The 16,300-nt window shown below is 45.1% G+C and overlaps 1 protein-coding gene across 4 annotated transcripts in view; it reads left to right on the top strand.

Moving 5' to 3' along the window:
- Window positions 1-16,300, top strand: part of TLE1 (TLE family member 1, transcriptional corepressor) — a 105,070-nt gene that overhangs the window by 72,124 nt on the left and 16,646 nt on the right. For 2 of the 4 annotated variants that reach the window (XM_032164367.2, XM_032164370.2), the window contains exons 11-14: window positions 482-634; window positions 3,055-3,199; window positions 4,543-4,730; window positions 6,201-6,277. In XM_032164367.2, coding sequence (XP_032020258.1) covers window positions 482-634; window positions 3,055-3,199; window positions 4,543-4,730; window positions 6,201-6,277 — 563 coding nt within the window. Of the gene's footprint in view, window positions 1-481; window positions 635-3,054; window positions 3,200-4,539; window positions 4,731-6,200; window positions 6,278-16,300 lie in introns of all 4 variants that reach the window. The other 2 variants (XM_032164365.2, XM_032164368.2) reach the window with 1 other exon arrangement.

The raw sequence follows: 16,300 nt of genomic DNA, 5'->3' as shown, positions 1-16,300 counted from the left end.
TGTCTTCAGAATGATTTGAATAATGTTATAAAAAAAACTAACAGTGAATGAAGGAAGTAAGCCCCTCGGTGGGGGGACCTCTTGCAACTTTTTACATTAAGAAGTTAATGGTTGCTCATGTATGGAGCAATAATGGTCTAACTGACATAAAGTTTTATTTCCTTTAAAAAAAGATATTTCTCTAGACATTTTGAATGCCTAAGTTGGATGTTTGGCTCCCCTTTCCTTCCAGTGCCCTCTAGGCAAAGTTCTTAAGCCTGAGGCACAAAGGGATATGACTGTGGGATTGTTTTTTATGGCATGTTTGCAGGTATGTTTGCAGACACCATATTGCTCATTTATAACATGGTGTTGGTCACCTTGTACAACCCCAACCCAAAGGACTTCAGCTCTGTCCTTAAATTTAGAGAATGAGTGTGGAAAGGGAAAAATCTGACTGTTACAAGCTAAATCACGAAAACTTTTGATTATGCTTGTTGAGGACCCTTCTTCTCCACGAGCAAGCCCTGCCCACTCGCCCCGGGAAAATGGAATCGACAAAAACCGCCTGCTAAAGAAGGATGCTTCTAGCAGTCCAGCTTCCACGGCCTCCTCAGCAAGTTCCACTTCTTTGAAATCCAAAGAAATGAGCTTGGTAGGTAAAGAAAACTGACACTTGCGGTGTATTTTTCATTGTGGACTAGAGGACTCTGAAGTATTGGAAATGTGGGGGTTTTGCTGCTTGAGGGTTGTATTTTTAAGAGTTTAATAGTGAAACTCATCCTTCTGTTCTTTGTCACCATTCAGGGTTTACTTTTTCCCCTCTCAGTTGTCTCTTTTCGGCCATGATTAGAGGGTGTACATGCATCCATGTTCGTTGCCTTCTTCTTCTTCTTCTTTTTTTTTTTGGAGACGGAGTCTCACTCTGTCACCCAGGCTGGAGTGCAGTGGTGCAATCTCAGCTCACTGCAACCTCTGCCTCCCGGGTTCAAGCGATTCTCCTGCCTCAGCCTCCTGAGTAGCTGGGATTACACGCGTGCACCACCATGCCCAGCTAATTGTTTTTTTTTTTTGTATTTTTAGTAGAGATGGGGTTCCGCCATGTTGGTCAGGCTGAACTCCTGACCTCTTTGATCCACCCACCTCAGCCTCCCAAAGTGTTGGGATTACAAGCCCAGCCTCATTGCCTTCTTACTTGGGGGATGTGTTCTTGCCACACAGCTCTCTGAAACTTCCCAGTTGACAAATGGTTCAAACTTCTGAGATTCTTTTTTTTTTCTTCTTCTGAGACAGAGTCTCACTCTGTTGCCCAGGCTGGAGTGCAGTGGCGTGATCTCGGCACACTGCAACCTCCACCTCCCAGGTTCAGACAATTCTCCTGCCTCAGCCTCCCGAGTAGCTGGGATTATAGGCACCCACCACCACTCCTGGTACCACCATACATTAGAGAGGATGTACACGCATCCATGTTCATTGCCTTCTTCTTCTTCTTCTTTTTTTTTTTTTTGAGATAGAGTCTCACTCTGTCACCCAGGCTGGAGTGTAGTGGTGCAGTCTTGGCTTGTTACAGGGTTTCATGTTGGCCATGCTGGTCTTGAACTCCTGACCTCAGGCAATCTGCCCCCCTCAGCCTCCCAAAGTGCTGGGATTACAGGTGTGAGCCACCGCACCTGGCCTCAAACTTCCGAGATTCTTAAGTCTTCATTTTCTTAGGCTGGCCATTTACCTGGTAGACTGATCCCTAATATTGGGGCATGTCATAGAGCATGCCCCGATGTTATGGAGCTCGTCAGATCAGTGATGCACAAAGGAGGCCCCAGGGGAAGCCAGGAACTGGTGCATCAGAACCCACTCATGTGGTCATTCATTCAATCAAACTTTGTAGACTGCGTCATCTTTTAACAATAACATTTCATAACAACCCTGCAGTTAATCCTTACCTGGTCCTTGTAGGCATTATCCTGTTTTACCGGTTGAGGGGAATGAATAACTTAACAAGGCTACACAGCCGTGGCTCATGATCCAAGGTCATAAAGAGCTCTCTTTAGCCTGTGCGCTTTGCCACACTGTAGTGGTTCTTGGACTGTGTTGTAAAGCACATGAAAGGTTGAAAGGCCAGAGAAGTTGCCCTGTAACCCCGTTACTGTCTGGACTCCGAAAGGCCCCTTGCTGGTGTTCAGTCTCTGGTCTGCACTGGTAGGTCCACTTTGGTTATGTAGGCAAGTGGGCAGTGACACTTAACTCCAAAGTGTTGTTCTTTTTAGGCATATTGGTAAGGTTAGCCCTGGGGCTTTTGTCTCTGAGATACTGGCCCCACTCTCTCTCACCATTTGTCTCAATCCCAGGGCTACCTAAAAAGGAGACTTGAAAAGGGGTCTTCTGGCTGGGCGTGGTGGCTCAGGCCTGTAATCCCAGCACTTTGGGAGGCCAAGGCGGGTGGATCACAAGGTCAGGAGATCGAGACCATCCTGGCTAACACGGTGAAACCGTGTCTCCACTAAAAATACAAAAAATTAGCTGGGCATGGTGGCGGGTGCCTGTAGTCCCAGCTACTCAGGAGGCAGAGGCAGAAGAATGGTGTGAACCCGGGAGGCAGAGCTTGCAGTGAGCCGAGATCGCGCCACTGCATTCCAGCTTGGGTGACAGAGCGAGACTCTGTCTCAAAAAAAAAAAAAAGAAAAAAAAAGAAAAGAATAGGGGTCTTCCTTGGACTTTCTTGGCGGCCAGGGCATGTGTTTCTGAGTGCCTGGGAAATATTCTCTGGGTGGTCATCTTTCTAACTTGGCGTAGACCCAAAGTCCACAAGGCTGATGGAAAATACTTTTAAAATAAAATCTGCGGAGGAAGAAGTGTGATCATGTTCTGTGTCTCTAGCTCGAGTTTTAATTCTGGCAGGAAGAGGAAAGGTCAACATTTCTCGCTCACAAGTTAATGCTGTCAACATTGTGTGGATTTATGAAAATTGGCTGAGGGAGTAGCTAGAGGGTGCCCAGTGTCCCAGCTGCTGTTGTGATAAATTGTGTAATATGGCTTGGATTAAAAATAATACTCATTTAATTTGTTTAATGACACCAGCATGAAAAAGCCAGCACGCCTGTTCTGAAATCCAGCACACCAACGCCTCGGAGCGACATGCCAACGCCGGGCACCAGCGCCACTCCAGGCCTCCGTCCAGGCCTCGGCAAGCCTCCAGCCATAGACCCCCTCGTTAACCAAGCGGGTACAGCATCGCCTCTTGTTGTGCTTTGTTTGGTTTCTCCCATTCCCAGCTTGATTTGTTGTCTGTTAATGTTGTGACGCAATTGCCCTACAAATATGAAATGTACTTAGGGCCACCCTCCTTCCTATCTCTGAAAAAGCCATGATAAGAAACAGATGTTTGTCCTTGGGTTTCAGCAGCTGCACTCTGTTCAGTCTCCAACTGTTTACATTCAGCTGTTCTTTTTTTTTTTTTCTTTGAGACGAAGTCTCGCTCTTGTCCCCCCAGGCTGGAATGCAATGGCGTGATCTCAGCTCACTGCAACCTCTGCCTCCTGGGTTCAAGCGATTCTCTTGCCTCAGCCTCCTAAAGAGCTGGGATTACAGGCGCCTGCCACCACGCCTGGCTAATTTTTGTATTTTTAGTAGAGATGGGGTTTCACCATGTTGGCCAGGCTGGTCTCAAACTCCTGACCTCGGGTGATCTGCCCATCTCGGCCTCCCAAAGTGCTGGGATTACAGGCGTGAGCTACCTTGCCCAGCCTTCTTTTAGTTTTAAATAATTCAAATCCTAGGGACTTCAGTAAAGTTTCTGATAATTATTTTGAACACAAGCCTCCCTACCTAACTAGCATTGTGCGTCTGACTTTGCTATTACTGGCTGACACAGCGGTTTGGCCGGCCCACCCGTGCTCCTTGCAGACTGTAGTTTGCTGGTTTTCTGCTAGGGAAGGCTTCAGGAATCAGTGGTCTCTCCTTCAGTAGAAATTAGGAGGGTTGCTCTGCGACTCCAGCCCTTAAAAAACTCATAATGTGCAACCTGACATTCCCCAGTGGGGAAGGAAAAAAGCAACAACCTGGGCCCAAAGGAAAATAGGCAACAGAATATTCCTCCTAAACCCGTGCTTTGGTTTACGTAAATCCAGGATTGGGTTTTCATTTGGAATTGGTACCAGGGAATGGAAAGTTCGGACTGAAAGAGAAATCTTGGATTTTATCGAGAAAATCTTCTTTTGAGATTAAGTCAGGTAAACACTTGGTGTCTGTGCCTTGGTTTGCCCTCTGTGAATTGGGTATGGAATACGCTTAATTCCCCTGGCTTCCCGGTGCTGCCATTTACACGAATGAGAAAATGTGTGGGTTGTGCTTCCCCTGGAGTCTTTTCTTTCCTGGAGATGAATTCCGCTCTGGGGAAGGAGGGATCCAGTGTATAAATTAGAGGTGATTTCCCCCCCTCCCCCAGAAGCCTTACCTCTTTCTCTCTCCCCATGAGTGACACTAACAAATGATGAGGCCAGACTTGCTGGTCAGGTTTGATGGAGTGGGTCAGTTGAGTGATGTGCGGCTTGTGTTTCCTTTCAGCAGCTGGCTTGAGGACACCGCTGGCAGTGCCCGGCCCATATCCTGCTCCTTTTGGGATGGTCCCCCACGCTGGCATGAACGGCGAGCTGACCAGCCCAGGCGCTGCCTACGCCAGTTTACACAACATGTCACCCCAGATGAGTGCCGCAGCTGCCGCGGCCGCCGTGGTGGCCTACGGGCGCTCCCCCATGGTAGGCCGCTGTTGGGTGGGCTGTGGTTGGGGTAGGAACGCTGCATGCTCCATTGAGCTCTGTCAGGTTTGGGGCCAGGCCTCTCTGCGCTGCGTGGGCAGGAGCAGCCAGCCCCACACACCTCGGAGACAAAGACGCCCAGTGTCCCAGCCACACACTCGCCTTCCTCTTGTCAGCTTTCATCAGCATGCTGCTTCATTAAGTGAGGGCCAAATGTTTTTTGTTTTACTGTTTTTGTGGATGAAAAAGGCAGTGTTTAGAAACTCCTTCAGTGGTTCAGGGGACATCTGGTTTTCTCCCACCAAAGTCGATTTTTTTTATTTGAAGGCGATGAAATGATTCAAGTGGTTCACAGAAGCCTTTTCATTCATTTTCTTGAACTTTTTTTTCTCATTAAACCTTAGGAAAAATTGTCCAAGAAGCCATCGCTTTCTCTTTCTATGCCTATGTTACACTTTAAACCCAATAGCATGACTTATATATAAACAGCGGTCTCTGTAAACAGGTAGAATTCTGGACAGACTGAACCATGGGGGCAGGCTGTCTCTCGTCTGTTTGCCCTGCCTCTTGCCACTGTGCAAATGATCTAATTTTTGACCAAGAAGACACAAAACTGCATTTGAAGGGTAGAATTGGCTCTGTGATCGTTGATTGCATTAAGGGTACGAAGTCCCACCATCATTTCTCTTGGCTGTTTGAAAAATGTCCTCTACCTTTCTCTCTTGTCCCCTCTTCACATAGCATTACCTCCACTAGTTTGTGGTGACATTAAGATTCATTTGTTTTTCCTGATATTGCACTTGTAGGAGAGGCTGTGCAGTCGCGGGCAAAGTGTTGAAAGTAAGGTGGTCAACTGAGAGACTACACACTGTCCTTACACTGCACAAAGTAGGGAATGCATGTATGAATCCTTAAGCATTAAATGAGACCCATGGTATGCAACTGGGGATGATTTTATCCCTTGAGGACATTTGATAATATCTGGAGACACTTTTGATTATCATAACTGGGGGTGGGAGGGGGGCAGGCGTGGATTCCTCTTGGCACATAAACAGTAGGGGCCAGGAATGCTGTTCAGCATCCTGCAACGCCCAGGACGGCCCCTAACAAAGAAGAGAACTGTTTGGCCCCAAATGTCAATAGTGCTGAGGTTGAGAAATCCTAATACAACATACTGCTCTGTGAACTTGCTTGCAAGTCTAAGGGAAGTATTTACAATGGGGAAGTGGTTCTCAGTGCACAAATAGATCACATCTCCTCTCTACCTCCCAAAAAGGAAGTGGGTCTTGTGGCTTTCAGGGGTGCTTATATTACCTCTTGCATAGTAATTAAAAAGAAAAACACTAGGCCATGTTACTGTTCCCATTTATGTTGCTTTGGGGATCTGTGAGTTTCTAATGAACGGTATTGATGTTCACAAAGTGCCTGCTGCAATAAACTGAGTCTGCAATGCCTTATTTTTGTTTCCAGGTGGGGTTTGATCCTCCCCCTCACATGAGAGTACCTACCATTCCTCCAAACCTGGCAGGAATCCCTGGGGGGAAACCGTAAGTACCTCAAAGACCTTGGTTTTGTTTTAAAGGTGGTTATTCAGTCATTGGTATTAGCAGACTAGAATTCCAAAGGGAGTACAGGCTTGGGCGTTTCCAAGGAGATTTCTGGTGTCTTTTCCTGAGGAATGTTAACACTTTCTATAAATAGGCAACTAGTAGGTGTCATGCCTCTGTCTTCTCCCTGGGGGTGATCTCCTAAGTTTAGTTATTTCTGGAGAGAAACTGTTGGAGATGAGGACGAGGTGGGAGGAAAGCGCTGGAGGTGGCTGGCCCTCTTCGCCTGACCCCTCAGAAAGCTGCTCTGCTCTGCCATTTGGTTAGAGGGCAGCTACTGGAGATTCCCAACAGTGCTGTGCTGTGGGCAGTCAGCTGTCACGAACTCTTGCAGGCTTAGACACTTTTTTGAAATGTGTCATCTCTTTACCCAGCTCTGTGCCACCTTTTTCTTATTTTGGTGGAAACAAGAGTTATTTGAAGGGTAGGTTGTGTTGGATGCCAGCACCCCAGGTTTACCCCCAAGTAAGGTTTTGATGAGTGCTCTGAGAGATCTAGAATCATAAAAAGCAAAGTGGCTTCGTGGGGAAGCAGGAAAAGTTAACGTTCATTTTGTGTCCAGTGCACAAAAGCATTGGAATTTTTTTTTTTTTTTGAGACACAGTCTCGCTCTGTCACCCAGGCTGGAGTGCAGTGGCGCAATCTCGGCTCACTGCAAGCTCCGCTTCCCGGGTTCACGCCATTCTCCTGCCTCAGCCTCTCTGAGTAGCTGGGACTACAGGCGCCCGCCACCACGCCCAGCTAATTTTTTTGTATTTTTAGTAGAGACGGGGTTTCACCGTGGTCTCGATCTCCTGACCTCGTGATCCGCCCGCCTCGGCCTCCCAAAGTGCTGGGATTACGACCGTGAGCCACCGCGCCCAGCCAAGCATTGGAATTAAAAAAAAACTCAATTGGCTGTTCTTCCTGGGTCACTTTAAAAATTGCTTCATTTTCATAATGTTAGTAATTAGAAGTGTGATTTCAAAGAATTGCTAAAGTTCTCAAATTTTTTAAACAGCAGAATTGAAATGGGAAGGTCTGTTTTGCTTAGCAGCAAAACTCTGCCTTCTCCTAAGATAGAAAATAGCAGAGGCCAGGCGCGGTGGCTCACGCCTGTAATCGTAGCACTTTGGGAGGCTGAGGCGGGTGGATCACCTGAGTTTGGGGGTTCGAGACCAGCCTGGCCAATGTGGTGAAACCCCGTCTCTACTAAAAATACAAAAATTAGCTGGGCGTGGTGGTATGTGCCTGCAATCCCAGCTACTCGGGAGGCTGAGACTGGAGAATCGCTTGAACCTGGGTGGCGGAGGTTTCCGTGAGTGAAGATCACGCCACTGCACTCCAGCCTGGGTGACAGAGGGAGACTCTGTCTCAAAAAGGAAAGGAAAGGAAAGGAAAGACGGCACGTCTTTGCAAATGTTGTTGTTTTTTTCTTTTTCTTTTTTTTGAGACGGAGTTTCACTTGTTGCCGAGGCTGGAGTGCAATGGTGCAATCTCGGCTCACTGCAATCTCTGCCTCCTGGGTTCAAGCAATTCTCCTGTCCCAGCCTCTCGAGTAGCTGGGATTATGGGTGCATACCACTACGCCTGGCTAATTTTTGTATTTTTAGTAGAGATGGAGTTTCATCATATTGGTCAGGCTGGCCTTGAACTCCTGACCTCAGTTGATCTGCCCAGCTCAGCCTCTTAGTGCTGGGATTACAGGCGTGAGCCACCGTGCCCAGCTGATTTTTTTTCAATAAAGATACTGGTGCTACATGTCTTAGGCCTTCAGTTTGTTTTTGTCATACCCTTGCCTTCATGTGGTTGCTTTCAGCTTTTATCGTTACATCACTTGCATGTCACATTAGTGAGTTTTTTATTTTTAGAAACAGAGTCTTGCTCTGTTGCCCAGGCTGAAATGCAGTGGCACAATCACAGCTCCTGGGCTCGCAGCCTCCTGGGCTCCAGCCATCTTCCTGCCTTGGCTTCCTGAGTAGCTAAGACTACAGGCGTGTGTCACCATACCTGGCCAATTTTTATATTTATTTTTGTAGTGACAGAGTCTCCCTATCTGCCCAGGCTGGTCTCAAACTCCTGGCTTCACATGGTCCTCCTGCCTCAGCCTCCCAAAGTGCTTGGATTACAGGCATGAGCCACCACGCCCAGCATGGTGAATTATTTTGAGCAGTCCACTCAGCTGCCCGGTCATCCTTGTGTGGTTTTGATAAGAGCCTTGTTTCAAATAAACCACCAGCATGAGATAAAATTGAATTTCTTACCCTGTCACCTGCTTTTTAGGAAAGTCGATTCCCATTGCTCTACTTTTCATGTATTTTAATATCTATTTCACAATATTTGATTCATTATAAAATGAGGTTTTTGTCTACACTAGGAATCAGTAGCGATATTAGCTGTTTATGATGACATCTCTGCCCAATGAAGGGAGTCGGGTAGTATTGCTCAATGTTCACTTAGCTGGTAGTTCTCTTCCAGTTGAGTACCTATGAACTAGTTACTGTCTGGTGTGTTTTCTTGGAAATTTGGAAATGCCCCTCTGCTTCCAGCCTGGGAGGTCCTTGGGGCACTTGCGAGCATTTCATATCTGTAGTTGCCAGCGGTGTTGTAGCTGTTGTGTTCTACTGATAGGTGAGTGGATAAAGGGCAAACCAGTAAAGTTGTGATGAGAAGCAGTAATACCAGTAACTCATGAACCTTTGGTGGAATAATAGGCAAATAAGGCCAAGTTCAGCTGACCCTTAAGGAAAGCTAGCTTCAAGAGTTAGAGGTACGGGGCGTGTGTTCAGCTGCTAAGCCCCCACCTTGGGTGTAATAGAAAATGCAGTGGGGGAAGGCCAGTGAGCAGAGCTGTGAGCTGTGATGCTAGGGTGGAAGGCTGGTAGGTGGGCACAGTTAAATTGGACCCTGTTCCCTATATATGTGTGTGTGTTAACAAGATCAGTTGTAAGACAGAAGTAATATCATGCTTATTAGAGTTAAGTATTCATGTCCTTTGGCTTGTAAGCACCTTGCATTTCTTTGTGTTCAGAGCTGTGCAAACTAGAATCACAATGTGCCTAAGGACAAGGACAGTGGACACAGTGGCCAATGTTGTGAGACTATGTCAGGGTACTTTTCTCATCTTGGTCAAAATGGCCATTGGCCTTTGGCAATCACTGCCGTCTCTAAAATAATTAAAGTCTCTCTCTCTATCTCTTTATTTTTTTTTTTTTTAGAGACACTTCTGGGTCTCCCTGGGTTGCCTAGGCTGGTTTCGAACTGCTGGGCTCAAGTGATCCTCTTGCCATGGCCTCCCAAAGTCCTGGGACTACAGGCATGAGCCATCATGCCCAGCCTAAAATATATTTTTTAGGATTCTCTTTCATGTTTGAGCCATATTATGTGAGGAAGATAGACTTAATATCAGAAGGAAAAATGAACTTTGCCATAGTTGCCAGGATCTGGGCTATATACAATCTTACTGCCTCTATACATTTGTATGTATTTTTTTAAATTATACTTTAAATTCTAGGGTACACATGTGCACATGTGCAGGTTTGTTACATAGGTATACATGTGCCATATTGGTCTTCTGCGCCCATCAACTTGTCATTTACATTAGGTATTTCTCCTAATGCTATCCCTCCCCCAGCCCCCCAACTGCTGACAGGCCCCAGTGACTGATGTTCCCCACCTGTGTCCAAGTGTTCTCATTGTTCAACTCCCACCTATGAGTGAAAACATGCGGTGTTTGGTTTTCTGTCCTTGTGATAGTTTGCTGAGAATGATGGTTTCCGGCTTCATCCATGACCCTGCAAAGGACATGAACTCATCCTTTTTTATGGCTGCATAGTATTCCATAATGTATATGTGCCACATTTTCTTAATCCAGTCTATCACTGATGGACATTTGGGTTGGTTCCAAGTCTTTGCTATTGTGAATAGTGCTACAATAAACATATGTGTGCATGTGTCTCTATAGCAGCATGATTTATAATCGTTTGGGTATATACCCAGTAATGGAATGGCTGGGTCAAATGGTATTTCTAGTTCTAGATCCCTGAGGAATCGCCACACTATCTTCCACAATGGTTGAACTAATTTATACTCCCACCAACAGAGTAAAAGCGTTCCTATTTCCCCACATCCTTTCCAGCATCTGTTGTTTCCTGACTTTTTAATGATCGCCATTCTAACTGGCGTGAGATGGTATCTCGTGGTTTTGATTTGCATTTCTCTGATGACCAGTGATGATGAGCATTTTTTTCATGTGTCTGTTGGCTACATAAATGTCTTCTTTTAAGAAGTGTCTGTTCATATCCTTTGCCCACTTTTTGATGGTTGTTTTTTTCTTGTAAATTTGTTTAAGTTCTTTGTAGATTCTGGATATTAGCCCTTTGTCAGATGAGTAGATTGCAAAAATGTTCTCCCATTCCATAGGTTGCCTGTTCACTCTGATGGTAGTTTCTTTTGCTGTGCAGAAGCTCTTTAGTTCTATTAGATCCCACTTGTCTATTTTGGCTTTTGTTACCATTGCTTTTGGTGTTTTAGTCATGAAGTCCTTGCCTATGCCTATGTCCTGAATGGTATTGCCTAGGTTTTCTTCTAGGATTTTTATGGTTTTAGGTCTAACATTTAAATCTTTAATCCATCCTGAATTAACTTTTGTATAAGGTGTGTAAGGAAGGGATTCAGTTTCAGCTTTCTACATATGACTGCCCATATTTATCTATTAATTAGTATGAGAGGACTTGCTGTTCTTACTATTTAGTAAAGTAATACTGCCTGAGGCAGTGCTGCTCAAACCATTTATGGTGACAGACCAGTTTTTTCCCCCCCGAGTAAGTCAAAGATGGATACATTTGTAACATACAATACAAATGAATAGGAGGAAAAAGATAAAAAATCCAAGTCCATTTTTTGTTGTTACAAGAGTCAACAGCCCTAAGTCCTCAGGTTGCTGTCGCTCACTCTTGATGACTGCACTCATCTCACTGCAAACAGTAGCCAGTGTTTGCTGACCACACGTTGAGTGGGGCTGGTCTGAGGCACTTAAGAGAAATGAGGACAAACTCATGTGTCCAGGGTAGAGTGAACAAGGTGTTAAAGGTTATACAAATAATTCTCTGAAAAATATCCACGGAAAGAGTGCTTGGGTGAGGCAGACGGAAGGCACAGTTGCCATTCATAGACTGAGTGTGAACTGTAAGGCTTTGTGTGCGATGCCACGTGCGCTCCAGGAAAGGGTATTCTCAGCCTTCTCTGCCCGTGGGCGCTTGATGATGATGTCATTAAAAGAAGAGTAAATATCCTAGTTTAACTTGTGATACGTGCTCTTGAGGAAGAGCAGTGGGTGATAGGGAGACATGTAAAGAAGTGACCAAAATTAGGGTCAGAAAGACTTCATGGGGTGAAGCTGAAGCACATGCAGGAAGGAATAAGTTTCCCAGGGAATCGGGGAGGCACAGTCTGTGTCGTGCACAGAGAGAGAGCTTGAGGGATCCATGTGCAGATGGATGAGTGCCTCCTGAGTGTTACAGCCAGAAGAGTTCAGTTGGGGCAGAAGGGACCTTAATGTCCCTTTAGTATAAATGCTTATCCATGGTTCAAGTCTGCTAAGATAGCCTCGTGCAGTGACTGTGTGCCTCTGACCATGCATGTCCAAGGCTGGGGGAGCCACTGCTGCCCAGAGCAATGCATTTTCCATGACTCTGTGAAAATTCTTCTAGCCCTTGAGCTGAATCTGTCTCCCTGGAACTTTGACCCATCAATCCTGGCTCTTTCCTACCCACTGAGACCACACAGCACGCTGCTAATCTATCATCCTCATGGCAGCTCTTCAGTGTTTGGAGACCTCCACACCACTCTGAGGCTTCTCTTCTGGCTAGAATTTGTCTGTCGCTTCAGCCCTCTCTTGTGGGCCGTGATTTAGGGTTCCCACATCACCTGCTCACTAAGATCCAGACCCTGTCACTTCCTTTCCATCCACACTTTCACAGATTTTATTGAGACCTCCTGCATAGGTATAGGAGACCCCACTGGGAGCTCACAGCCTAGGATGGGGTGCAGGGAAGGAAAAATTCTCTTTTGCCCTCTCAGAGTCTGCAGCTGGGCCTGAGAATCAAACTGACATAAGATAGATTAACAGGAGAAATGCACGCAAGTCTTATTAAGAATTTAGGTGTACATGGGAGTCTTCACAAGGAAATGAAGACCCGAAGAAGTGACCAGGGCAGACAGCTTGTATCACCTTTTTTTTTTTTTTTTTTTTTTTTTTTTTATTTTTTTTATTTTTGGAGACAAAGTCTTGTTCTGTCATCCAGGCTGGGGTGTAGTGGCCCAGTCTCAGCTCACTTACCTCTACCTCCCAGGTTCAAGCAATTCTCCTTCCTCAGCCTCCCAAGTAGCTGGGATTACAAGCGTACACCACCATGTCCGGCTAGTTTTTGTATTTTGAGTAGAAATGGGGTTTCACCATGTTGGCCAGGCTGGTCTTGAGTTCATAACCTCAGGTGATCCACCCGCTTTGGCCTCCCAAAGTGCTGGGATTACAGGCATGAGCCACCACGCCTGACCTTGTATCACTTTTATACAAAGAAATGACAAATTTGTGAAGACATGACAAGAAAAAGAGTTTTGGGCTGGAGGCAGTAAATTGTGGGGAAGTAACTAAGAGATAGATATATTGGGGGAAAACTTGTGGGAGACAAAGGTTATTTTGGTAAGTTTATTTATACACATCCCTTTTAGTGTTGATTCGCAGACTGGTGATAAGGCTGTTCTTCTTGTTTCTGGTACAGGGAGGGCACCTTTCTCATGGGAAATTTTATGGCCTGTTTTTATATAGAAAGAGAGAGGTCAGAAAGTCTTTCCTGGATCTCTTATTTCTCAAGTGTTTTCAGCTCAAAATAACCAATATACCAAAGGGGCATATTTGGTGTGGCATATCCCGAACTCCTTCAAGGGAAACATGAGTTAAATAATCACAAAATCAAAGGCAGAATTGTAGACCCTGAGACTACCACAGAGCTATTACAGAGGAACACTGTCCTAGAAAGCCTATGACAGGGCATGGGGGACTGATCCCATTGGGGAGGGTCAAGCAGGGATTCCCTGCGGAAGGGTTTTCAGAGCTACACTAACCCAATAGGAGAAGGGGCTGAACCTCTAGGCGGAGAGACCAGCATGTGCAAAGGCCCTGTGGCTTCACACTGTTGTCAATCAGAGTGGAACAGAGCAAGATGACTTGTAGTGCTACCATTCCACACTCCTGTTTCCGGTGTTAAGATGACAAGATGGGTTTCCCAACCACCCTGGTCACCTTCCCTCCTCTCTCATACCCATTCCAGCCTCCCCAAACTTCTTCTCTTTGTTAAAGCATCATTCCCATTCCCTCTGACATCTGAACCCAAACTCGAATGTTAGATTCTTCCCCATTTAACTCGCATTTTTTTTTAACAGTCTTATTCTTTGTTAAAATTCTCACCTTTCTCATGCCCAGTTTTGTCAGTAAGGTCCTCGATGAGTGTTGTCTTCCTTCCTCATCAAATTGCTGTCAGTTTATTCTTTATTGTAAAGCACTTATCAGGTCCGTGTGTTGCACAGAGATCTTCAAAAGTTAAATACAGATTGAGCATCTTAATTTGAACATTCAAAATCCAAAATGCTTCAAAATCTGAAGCTTTTTGAGTACTGACATGATGCCACACATGGAAAATTCCACACCAGACCTCATGTGACAAGGTGCGGTCAAAACACACAACACACAGTTTATTTGGCATCCCCAAGGGAAAACTAAAATCACCTTCAGGCTAAGTGCATAAGGTCTGTATGAAACAAAAATGAATTTTGTGTTTAGACTGGGTCCCATCCCCAAGATAACTCATTTATGTATATGTAAATATTCTGAAGTCTGAAAAAAATCCGAGATCAGAAACACTTCTGGTCCTGAAGCATTTTGGATAAGGGATGTTCGACCTGCATAAACCGATGTGCCCTTCAAGGCCCTGCTGGTAATATCCCCCCAGCCTGCTTTTCCGGTGCCATGTCCTGTGCGCTTTACATCCTGTGCTAACCCAATGGGATGAGCCTCTGTTCCCTGATGACTCCAGCCCCTGCTCCCTGGAGCAGCTTCCCTTCTCACTGGTGTCTTCCTGTTGAAGTATTTTCTGTCTTTCAAAGCCCACTTGAGTTGCTGCCTCCTTCATGAAGCCTTCATGGTTGCCTTCCCATCTATGGTCTCCCTCCAGTTGCACTGTGAAACATCTTATGACACTTCTCACACTTTGAGCTTAGATTATAATCGTGTACAAGCCGTGTTTCTATCTGCTTCCTCCCCAGCGGGATGGAAGTTCCCAAAGTCTTGTCCCTTGAGCATAGACACCCAGGAAACAAATGTTCGTTGCCTTGAATAGGTGGGAGACAGGTCCAGGATTGTGTAAGACCCTCCTTGGTTCGCATTTTCGAATTATTAAGTAGTGTTGGTTTATAAGAGGTAACTCTGAACTTGTTTTCACACCCTCAAGGCTGGATTTAATTGGTATTGTTTAGTTCAGCATAACTTGAATTCATTTTTAGTTTTAGGACATTTATTCCCCTGAGCTCTGTGGAGATCATTGGTAAGAGAAATTCCAAAGTTTAGTTAGACTTTTTTATTTATTTATTTTTTTTTTCTGGCACTGTAGCACTGCTGTTCTCCCTATAAATACCTGGGGGCTGTGCTCTACCTGCCTTATATATTAGCACCTAGAGGTCAGTAATAACTCAGGCTAATAATAGTTTGGCTTAAGAGTCTAGGGTAGTTACAGGTCCTTTCACCCTATGTTTTAATGCCAGACATGTAATTTAGAAATCTTCTACCCACTTGTTTAGTGTTTAAATAAATCTTTAAAGTATGTTTTTGGTTTAGAGCCTAAAGGGAAAAGAAAAATCTTAAAATTGGGGTAAAATTGCCTCATAGGAAAACACTTGCAGCAGTGATTAGATACCCTTTCCAGGCTTTTAGCCAAGAAAAAGTTTCAGTGGCCAGGGGCTTCCCCCTTTTACCCCACTTTTTCTGTTTCTGATCTTCTGGTTTCTCTGTTTTTGTCTAGATTCCACAGCTTGCTTATTTAGTGGACTTGAAAATTGATTCAGCCTTCTTTTTATTTGATGGGGTTGTATGACTCTGGGTTCTCCAGAGAAACAGAACCAATAAACTATAGATATGGATATGGAGGAGTTATTTGGAGGGATTGGCTCACATGACTGTGTAGACTGAGAAATCCCATGACTTATTGTCTGCAAGCTGGAGGCCTGGGAAAGCCGGCGTAGTTCTACTCCAAGCTGAGGCCCGAGAACCAGTAGCACTGATAATCAAGAGCAGCAGGTAGATGTTCCAGCTCAAGCAAAGGGCACATATGCTCCTCCTCTAACTTTCTGTCCTGTCCAGGCCTTCAGTGATACCCACCAGCATTGGTGAGGGGACCTTCTTTACTCAGGTTTCCTATTCAAATGCTAATCTCTTCTAGAAACAGCCCCAGAGGCACACCTAGAAATAGTTTTATCAGCCACCCTGGTGTCCCTTAGTTGATTTAATCAAGTTGACATATAAAATTGACCATCACAGTGATATTTGGGTAGGTTTTTTTTTTTTTTTTTGGTCTATTAAATGCTAAAAATAACATGCCCGTTTTGTTCCTTATTATTGCCATGTGGGCATTAGTTTAACTTCTGTTTTTCTACCTTCTGATATAGGAATATGTAGCTTAATTTTTTGAAATTAAGTTGAGGTGAGGCCCTTCCTTTTTAAAAAGACAAATGAGATGCGGATCTCCAGGGTGACCTCGAACTCCTGAGCTCAGGGGATCCTCCTGCCTCAGCCTCCTGAGTAGCTGGGAGGACCTTCCTTTTGATGTCAGTTGTGTTTAGCTACAATAATTCCTCACTTTACTTCTCTCTCTCCCTCTTCACCTTGTCAGAAATGACTTTTGGTTTATGGGATATAAATATAGTGTGTGTATT

Source organism: Hylobates moloch, unplaced genomic scaffold (assembly GCF_009828535.3).
Source record: "Hylobates moloch isolate HMO894 unplaced genomic scaffold, HMol_V3 SCAFFOLD_10, whole genome shotgun sequence".
Classification (NCBI taxonomy): Eukaryota; Metazoa; Chordata; class Mammalia; order Primates; family Hylobatidae; genus Hylobates; species Hylobates moloch.
Note: the sequence above shows the minus strand (reverse complement) of the source record. Positions and strands in the feature narration are given on the sequence as shown.